The sequence below is a fragment of the Castor canadensis genome, chromosome 12 (assembly GCF_047511655.1).
Source record: "Castor canadensis chromosome 12, mCasCan1.hap1v2, whole genome shotgun sequence".
In the NCBI taxonomy this organism is placed as follows: Eukaryota; Metazoa; Chordata; class Mammalia; order Rodentia; family Castoridae; genus Castor; species Castor canadensis.
Genome location: NC_133397.1, coordinates 116,893,489 through 116,903,232, shown reverse-complemented (window position 1 = coordinate 116,903,232; position 9,744 = coordinate 116,893,489). Strand labels below are relative to the sequence as shown.

At 39.9% G+C, this 9,744-nt stretch overlaps 1 protein-coding gene across 2 annotated transcripts; it reads left to right on the top strand.

Annotated features, from left to right (window-relative positions):
• Positions 1–380: 380 nt before the first annotated feature.
• On the top strand, positions 381–9,214 carry Prmt6 (protein arginine methyltransferase 6). Of its 2 annotated transcripts, XM_074050875.1 has the most exons (3): positions 381–1,660; positions 2,564–2,614; positions 3,800–9,214. In XM_074050875.1, the coding sequence occupies exon 1, from the start codon at positions 435–437 to the stop codon at positions 1,560–1,562; it is 1,128 nt and encodes a 375-aa protein (XP_073906976.1). In that variant the 5' UTR covers positions 381–434; the 3' UTR covers positions 1,563–1,660; positions 2,564–2,614; positions 3,800–9,214. The 2 variants fall into 2 exon arrangements, with proteins under 2 accessions (XP_073906976.1, XP_073906975.1); XM_074050874.1 differs by lacking the exon at positions 2,564–2,614 and having other exon boundaries at positions 382–1,660.
• The last annotated feature ends 530 nt before the right edge of the window (positions 9,215–9,744 follow it).

Below are 9,744 nucleotides of genomic sequence, written 5' to 3'. Positions count from 1 at the left end.
CCTAACTCCACTGAAAACAAAACTACTTGTCATGCAATTTCTAAACCACCACTTCGGGGAGAGCTTGCTGTATGACCAGTTCCCAGGGAGGGAGTTAAGAGTGGGGCCTAACGCTTGCCTGCGAGGTGAGCAGCCCAGATAGGTGGGGTTTCTAGTCTTACGTGGGCGAGCCTGCTTCAGGAAGAGCATAAGAGCAAGACGCAACTGAACATCCACAGGAAGGAGTGAGAACTCAATCACAGCACCTAGTTGCGGTGGGTGGGAAAGGGAGGAGAACTAAACACCAGGGTAGCACAATAAGCCACGTGGGCTGGCATTCACCCGCGCCTCCGCGGGATGGGGAAGCGCGCACTACAAGTCCCAGAAGCCCCGGGGGCGCAGAGTCCCCCGCCACGCCGCGCAAAGCCTGTCGGGAGTCGGCCCCAGCGGCCAAGATGTCGCAGACCAAGAAAAGAAAGCTTGAGTCGGGGGGCGGCGGAGAAGGAGGGGAGGGAGCTGAAGAGGAAGATGGCGGGGAGCAGGAAGCGGCTGTGCCACGACCCCGGAGGAGTAAGCGCGAGCGAGACCAGCTGTACTACGAGTGCTACTCGGACGTGTCGGTCCACGAGGAGATGATCGCGGACCGCGTCCGCACCGACGCCTACCGCCTGGGCATCCTGCGCAACTGGGCCGCGCTACGAGGCAAGACGGTGCTGGACGTGGGCGCGGGCACCGGCATTCTGAGCGTCTTCTGTGCCCAGGCCGGAGCTCGGCGCGTGTACGCCGTGGAGGCCAGCGCCATCTGGCAACAGGCCCGGGAGGTGGTGCGGCTCAACGGGCTGGAGGACCGGGTGCACGTCCTGCCAGGCCCGGTGGAGACGGTGGAGTTGCCGGAGCAGGTGGACGCCATCGTGAGCGAGTGGATGGGCTACGGACTCCTGCACGAGTCAATGCTGAGCTCCGTGCTGCACGCGCGGACCAAGTGGCTGAAGGAGGGCGGGCTGCTTCTGCCGGCTTCGGCGGAGCTCTTCGTAGCCCCCATCAGCGACCAGATGCTGGAATGGCGCTTAGGCTTCTGGAGCCAGGTGAAGCAACACTACGGCGTGGACATGAGCTGCCTGGAGAGCTTCGCCACGCGCTGCCTCATGGGCCACTCGGAGATCGTGGTGCAGGGGCTGTCCGGCGAGGACGTGCTGGCCCGGCCGCAGCGCTTTGCTCAGCTCGAGCTGGCCCGAGTCGGCCTGGAGCAGGAGCTGGAGGCCGGGGTGGGCGGGCGCTTCCGCTGCAGCTGCTATGGCTCAGCGCCCATGCACGGCTTTGCCATCTGGTTCCAGGTGACCTTCCCGGGGGGGGACTCAGAGAAACCCCTGGTGCTGTCCACCTCGCCTTTCCACCCGGCCACGCACTGGAAGCAGGCTCTCCTCTACCTGAACGAGCCCGTGCAGGTGGAGCAAGATACTGAGGTGTCAGGAGAGATCGCTCTGCTGCCCTCCCGGGACAACCCTCGTCGCCTGCACGTGCAGCTGCGCTACAAAGTGGGGGACCAAGAGGAAAAGACCAAAGACTTTGCCATGGAGGACTGAGTGTTGCCCTTTCTCCCAGCCACCCCCACCGCAAGGCAGCTTCGCCTGCGTGGGAGAGGCTAGGGAGGTCAGAAGAGAAAGGGAGAGTCTGTGTGCAAGTAGGGGGCATATCTTTGTCTCTTTTTCCCTCCTGGTTCCTGGGGAGGTTCCTAGGCACCTTTTGAGGAAAGCCCTAGCGATGGTGATTTAAAAAGTGTCCTTCTCCACCCCACGGTGGATACAGCCTGCTTAATAATGGGCTTTTAAGTCTCAAAACCATATGGTACCAAGCACTTGTATTTCCACTTCTTTTATTTTATTCGGGGGAAAAAAAAAAAACCACACAGACGAAAATATTACTTGATAAATGGTTCATGCACAAACCTGACACCTCACACCTTACCTAAATCTGAAGCTGGGACAAAAGGTTTAAGGGTTCAATTAAACCCCAGAAAGTTCTACTATGACTTAATATCTCTACAGAGCCATATTTTCTCAAATCTCTGCATTCCCTCCATTCCTAGGTGCCTGTAGCCTGTGATATTTATTCTAGCTGTTTTCTAAATAAAGTTAATTACTGGTGATGAAGGGGAGAAGAAGTAGTAGTTTAAATTGCCCTCTTCTTATTCTTGCTATTTTATGTAATTTTACAGCATACACAAGAAATTCAGAAGGTAACAGGAGAAGAGGATGTAAAAGACAGTGAAATAGTATGGATTTTGAAATTGTTGTCTTTTATTTTAAAACTGAACCAAGAACCTGCTTCATGTATGTTCCATAATAAATATTTGTTTAATTCTTATGAAACAGACTGATGGAGGAGGCTTCTGAATCTAACTCAAAAGGCTTATTCATTATCATGGGTACATTATTTAAACTACTACATTAAAGAAAATGTTTTCCAGCTAGAAAAAGTGTACTTATTTAGACTCGCATTTGGAAAGATAATATGATTTGGCCCACTTATATCTAGAGAAAGTTCCTTTTCTGGGTTTTTTATTTTGTGTTTTTTATCTTTTTAGCTCAGCCAAATGTGAAAAGTGTGAATTTGAGAAAATCACTTATAATGAAGTGTGAGTCATGTTATCAAATTTATTTCACTGATGTTTCCCTCAACTCTGTGGCAAATAAAATTGGCATTCTCAGTTTTTATAGTTGAAATCTTGAGGTCTGTGCACTGTCTGTGAGTTACAATGCTTTTGCTTTTTTAATATTGTCAGTTCTTCAGAACACAGCTTCAGAACAATTCAAACTATGATTAATGTGTGGTTTTTACATATTAGTAGCTTTTATATGCTAATAGAAAAAGTGAAAAATGGTGTTCAAACATTTTATTTCTTGTAACCTTGCCATTTTCTGCTCTTTTACTCATTCATATTAAAGTACTTAAGTTTAACTAATTTGCTAAAATTCAGTATTGTTTTAAACATGAGGTCTGTTAGGAAGGGAAGCATACATGTACAAAATCCTCAGTTTTACAAAATAATAGCAAACAATATAGTTAGAATGATCACCATTTTGATGTCAAGATAGTTAACTTGTAATAAATGCTACAAATACAGGACACTGGGCTTGGTTTAAGCTGGAGGTACAAAAAAACAGCTCCGTATTTTGGAACCTTATATATTTTAAATCAGATTTTTTGCAATTTTGAGATTTTTGGTGGTTTTGTTTAAACTTGGGTATCGTAATCAGTTTACTATATGGCCAAATGAAAGCATTTTTCCAAATTCCTTTTCTTTTTTACATATTTATGAATATTACAAAATTCTCATTACCAATGTAAGCTCATAAAAAACAGCTAAAAGTTGGGAAACTGGAAGTAAAGGATAGGTATTTCATAATTAAGCAAAGTATGTTTCAAAATCTTTGTTACTCTTTCTCAAGGAAAAATGAATTGTAAAAATACAGCTAATAAAGCAGTGTAGAGGCAGCAGAGTATGGTAGTTAAGAACTTGCTCTCTGGAGCCACACAACCCTCAGCTGTACATTTGCTCAGTAGTCTGTCCTTGAGCTTAAGCCTCTTTGTTTTTGGGTTTTTTTTTCCTTCAAAGTTCTTAAATGCAAAATGAAAAAACAATAGTGCCTATTCCATAGACATGGGCGCATACATTGTGTGAGTACAGGTAAACCATATAGTGCCTGGTTTGTAATTTCTCAGTAGCTTCTCAGTACTGTCATTACATAAAAGCTAGGCAAACCTGGAGCAGTTGGATACAGAATAAACATCAACATTTTTTTTGTTTGTTTTTTTATAGGTATTGCTGATCAGCAAGGCTGTACATGAGGAGCAGTGTGTGACCATTGATAGCAGATCATCCAAAGGAAAACCAAGACCTGGATGAGGACTTCCAGAGGATGAAAGTATATGATGTGTCAACATCCAGGCACTATTCAATTTGCTTTTATGAACAAATACTGATTGGGGATATTAGGACCACAGGCAGGACTTCCAAGCCCAAAAAAGAGAAAACATGGTAAAGTTCTATCCTCTTCCCTCAGACAGCTCACATTTTATTTAGCCCTGTGACATTTTCCAAATGTTGCCATTAATTCCATTGGACCAATGAATGTTTTGTTGAATATACAATGTAATAATCATTGTGGTAAGCATTTAAGATACAAACCAAAAGCACATAGACTCTGCCTTCAAACAGATAACTTTCATAAGATAAACTAAGAAAAATAAACAATACATTGGGATGGTCTGGGTGTTAGGAATGGCAGGTAATTATCTTCATATAACACGTACATTTTCATAGATACTGATGGATTTGCCTAAGGTGACATACATAATTCTTGATGTTGAATTTTTTTATTTTATTATTATATTTGGTGGTATTGGGGTTTAAATTCACATTGAATTCAGGGCTAGCATTTGAAGCATGCCTAGCCCTTTTTCCTTTAGTTTATTTTTCAGATAGGGTCTTGTAGTTTTGCCCAGAGCTGGCCTTGAACTAGAGAGCTGAAAAGCATCTGATGAATTTGAAAGGGACACTGAAAATGGACAGACTGTGAAAAGAACCTGCAGCAGACAACTGCCTAAGTTTTTGCTCCTAGCCAGCCTTGTTACCTTCTCATGAACTCCATGCTACCCAGTGCTGAGGAAAAGATGAGTTTTAGGAAGCACCAAAAAAGATGCCCATTCCTCCCCCATGTGCATCTCCCATATGCGTCCATTCATTCATTTGATGGTTTCCTAAATACCAACTGTATAGCATTGGTAAATAAGCACATCCTGCCCTCAAAGAACTAAAGTACAACAGGAAAAATAAAATTACCTACTTCAAAACTTTGCATTTGTTCTTGAGCCTGCAAGACTTTTTACTCCAATTATATCTTACCTGTGCTAAAACTGTTGAAAAGGCAGCCTGCTTATCTTTAAAACTTCTCCCAAGTGCAAACATACTGTTTACATCATCAGCTAGATAATGAAGTCCTCAGGAAAAATTCCTCTCTGATAGACTAGTTCCAAAATTAAATCATTATCCTCCAAACACATGATTGGTTTCATAATAGACACAGCATGTTTGATAGATAATAGATAATCCTCACATTGGCTACTAGAAAACCAAGCCACGTTTATGCCTCACTTGTTCTTTTTCTTTAGCTTTATATGTGGATTCATCTCTATGCTCCAATTTTTTTCTTATTTATCCTTGCCCTTATAATAAATGTTATATGTTTTGATGAAATTTATGTAAACTTGGTCTCTCCTAATTGTTTTTGGCATATTAAATACTTTTTGGGGGGCTGAAGCATGAGATCCTGGGTTTGATACCCATCTCTACAAAAAATATAATAAATATATAAAAATTTAAAATATCTGGTATACACCTACAGAAATTCTGAGGATGAGTAGGTAAGAAAAAAGTCCAGAGGACTGAACCTGTCCCCTTTTCTACAAAATGTGGTTCCAGATTTCTCACATGGATGGGTACCTGATTTGATCCCATCCTTTTAGCCAACTTTACCAATTTTTACTTTTTTAGAATCGTCATCATATTGATAACAACTGTAGAGGAAAATTAATGATTTCAGCTGATTGAGTAGCTTCAAAGACTTACAGCAGACCGAATACACGCAGATGCAAGGGAAAAAGCACTCCTTTTATTTGCAGGATGACTTCTGCAAAATGAACACAAAAGGAAAATGGGATGGAAGGAAATCACCTCTGTACTTTTTAAAATGTTTTACAGGCCTTCCTGCAATGATGAAACATATGTATTTGTGAAAAATCTTCACCATCAACAAAATTGTTTACCAACAATAACAAAACTGGTAACAGGGTGGGTGCACCATCAAAACCCACATAACTTTGAAATTAAGAGTACTAAAAAATCAATACTAATTATAATAAAAATAGTTTAAAAAGCTACATAGCTAATAAATAGTGCAGTAAACAGAAGTAAAGATGGCTTGATGGAAGGAACTAAGGAAAACTTACAAAGATGTGGGGAAGGCATAATTAATATTTCTAAGCAAATGTGGACAAACAGAGCCAACAGGAAGAATCTAGTATGCAGAACATCCCTCTTTGGCTTGCTGTATTACACTGCATCAGTGGAATAAATATTGTGCTAAATATTAATGATAGGAATAATCACAGATGAATCAACCAGCTTCCACATTGTATACTGGCAACATTTCTCTAATTACCAATTGACTTTGAGTTCACTTATTTTACAGAGACACGCATTATATCAGAACATTCTGTCCTTTGTTCAGTTTCCAGAAATTAATTTAAAATTCCATTGGGTTTATGGATCTTTTCAATGCCAATTTTCTGGAAGGGAAGTGGAATGGAGAACTACAGGTGGCTGTCACTGCACTCTAGTATGAATTTATGTGCTTCATTATCTTGACCACCAGGAAAGTGAGAAATACAAATTCTGACCTGTGTAGAATAAAAGGAAAATAGCTGAGTACAACCATCAGAGTTCAGGAGGTGGTTGGATAGATAAGATTGGGGATAATAGCTGTTTATCCACAGCCACAGGACAGAATAAAAATATCTTTAGGTCAAAGAAACCTGAAGTTAGTTGGGTGTGGTGAGACACACCAGTAATCCTAGCACTTGGAAGGTAGAGACAGGTCAGATTCTGTCTCAAAAAATAAATTTTAAAAATCTAAAACAAACTCGGTGTGTTGGTTTACACCTGTAATCCCAGCTACTTGGGAGGCAGAGTTAAGAGGATTCTGGTTTTGGTGAGTGAGTGATACCCCATCTCAACTCAAGGTTGGGTATGGTGGTATGCATCTGTGATAAAAGTTCCTTGGGAAGCCATAGGTAGAAGAATCATAGTCTGAGGCTTGCCCTGGGCAAAAAGACAGTATCTGAAAAATAATCTAAAGCAAAATGGGCTAGAAGCATGGTTTAAGGGATAGAGCACCTGCCTAGCAAATGCAAGGCCCTGATTTCAAAACCCAGTATTGAAAAAGAAAAAAGAAAACAAAAAAACCCTGAAGTCAGAGAAGCACATAAGTGAGAATTAGGTTCACGATGCACACATTCTGCCTGTATCACAATTGCCTTAGGGTAAGTTATTTTAAAATGTGTGCTTATAAAATAATGATATTTTCACTAATAGCAAATTACACCTGTTTTGACATTTGACATTGTCCCTTCCTTTTTTTGTATTCATAGAAGCTTTATTCTTTTTTTATTGCATTGTTGTACTGGGGGTATATTGTGACATTTACAAAAGTTCTTTTTTTTTTTTTCCAATATATCATAGTTGAATTCACCATCTCCATCATCCTCCTTTATCCCACCTTCCCCCATTCCTGGAACAGTTTCAACAGGTCTCATTTTTCCATTTGCATAAATGTGTACACATTTTTGTACCATATTCACCCTCCCACACCCTCTTCCCACCTCCTCCCCCTCACACTAATACCAGCCCCCAGACAGAACCTGTTCTGCCCTCCTGATCTTGTTTTTGTTTTAAAAAAAAGACTTTTTTTTGTTTACGATAGCTATACATTGGTTTTCTTGTGACATTTCCATGTATATATGTGTTATAACCTGAATTGATTCATCTCTATTTTTTGCCTTTCTTCCTTAGTCCCAATCCTATGGCAATTTCAACAGGTTTAAAAATTCTATATTCATTCTTGTACAGGAAGTACATCAACCATAGTCACCTTTTTTAAAAGTACATGTTTATTTTATTGTTTATTCATTTATTCATATGTGTATACATTGTTTGGGCCACCTCTCCCCCCTGCCTCCCATCCCTCCTCCTCCTCCCCCACCATCGCTTCCAGGCAGAACCTGTTCTGCCCTCTTCTCCAATTTTGTTGAAGAGAAGACATAGTGATAATAAGAAAGACATAGCATTTTTGCTAGCTTGAGATAAAAATAGCTATTCACAGAGATTCCTAGCATTGCTTCCATGCACATGTGTGTTACAACCTGAATTAGTTCATCTCTACCAGACCTCTTCACTACTTCCTGGTCACCTTCCCATAGTGGCCTCTGTCAGTTTAAGATTACCTTATTAGCTCCTCTGCAGTGAGCATATCAAACACTTTCAAGTTTTAGGTTTCCTACCTTTCCCTATTCTTCCTGTACACATTTTCCCCTTAGCGTGTGACCCATGTCCAGTAATATTACTGCAATTGTTTTAGGTCTAAGGTCCACATATGAGGGAGAGAATGTGATTTTTGGCCTTCTGAGTCTGGCTAACTTCACTTAAGATGATGTTCTCCAGTTCCATCCATTTTCCTGCTAATAACAAAATTGCATTCTTTATTGTGGCTGAGTAAAATTCCATTGTGTATAAATACCACATTTTCTTAATCCATTCATCAGTAGTGGGGCATCTTGGCTATTGTAAATAGTGCTGCAATAAGCATGGGTATGCAGATGCCTTTGTTGTAACCTCTAGCTCAGGCTGGCCTCGAACTCCAGATTCCTATTTTTAGTTATATTATTAGACCTATTTGAGGATTCATGTATATAAGAACTAATTGTAAACAAAATCTTCCAATTCCCATTATATCAAACTATGTACAGTTTAGTGACAGGAGGCATAAGTGGTGTGATTATTAGACTCTTTTTTAATTTGAGAAAGAAAACGCAGTACTTTTCTTACAAAACAAAGTGTGGAGTTTTGACTTCCACTTATACATGATGATGGAGAAAGGATTAAGGTCCACAAATGGTTAAAATTTTATTTTATGTCTTTATTACAATCGGGTTTTCAACAGGAATTATTATAAAAATAGCAAACTGCTTATTTTAATATGAACTTTTTAAGTCTACCATTGTTTCTCATCTGGTGAAATTCCAAAGGTAGGAAACATTTATATGGCTAGGGATGAACAATAAAAGGTGGAATTGAAGAGAGGATTTGGAAAAATCCAAAGGTTAAATATATAGTCCCTGAGTAATTGAGAATTTTCTCCAGTTACAACAATTAGAGGAAAACAAATAGAAAATGACAGCAATTACAAAAAGGGATTTTAATACAAAATGAAATTAGAAATCACCAGGAAATGTGCTGTTTATAATAAATACAATTAAATATCAGCAAGCTATGCTCGAAACCTCAACCAGTGGGAACTCAGTAATTATGATAAGATGGGTTCACTTAAATTAATTTTATGATATTGGGTCTAAGGAAAATATTATGGTAAAGCTTCAGAATATTAAGTCCTATAAAAATGGGAGATAGAATGATTGAGTTATTCTAAGCAATCAAAGTAAACCTTGACCTATTAAGGAGGTGGTCACTGCACCATCCTCATATAGTAATGTTAAGACGTTAAAATGACACATTGTGATAAAATATGTGCTTTGGTTATTAATGGGATATAATTTTTCATTTTTCGATCCATCATGTCTGATTTATTTTAGACGAGATGATAACACATTCATGGGAATGTACTGTGAAAATAACATCCGATGAAACTTCACACCAAACAATATTCTCGTGCCCCACTACTATTCCTAATGTAGGGTATTTTTATGTAATGATTGTTTATTAATCAAAATGGGCAGGGTTGCATTAAAATCAATGATGTGTTAACGTTGTTTACTACACAGAATAAAACCATGTATTATAAAGTATGGCTTTCATCCAAAGAAAGATTTCGTATTTATTATAAAGTTTTATTTAAAAGAAATGCCTCCTTTTTAGACATGCCTGTATAGAGATAAGCAGTCATAATAATTCTATAAGCATCTTTGCTAATT

What these genes read in the sequence shown, in the direction of transcription:
- Prmt6 (XM_074050875.1), top strand. Translation starts at nt 435, where the DNA reads ATGTCGCAGACCAAGAAAAGAAAGCTTGAGTCGGGGGGCGGCGGAGAA.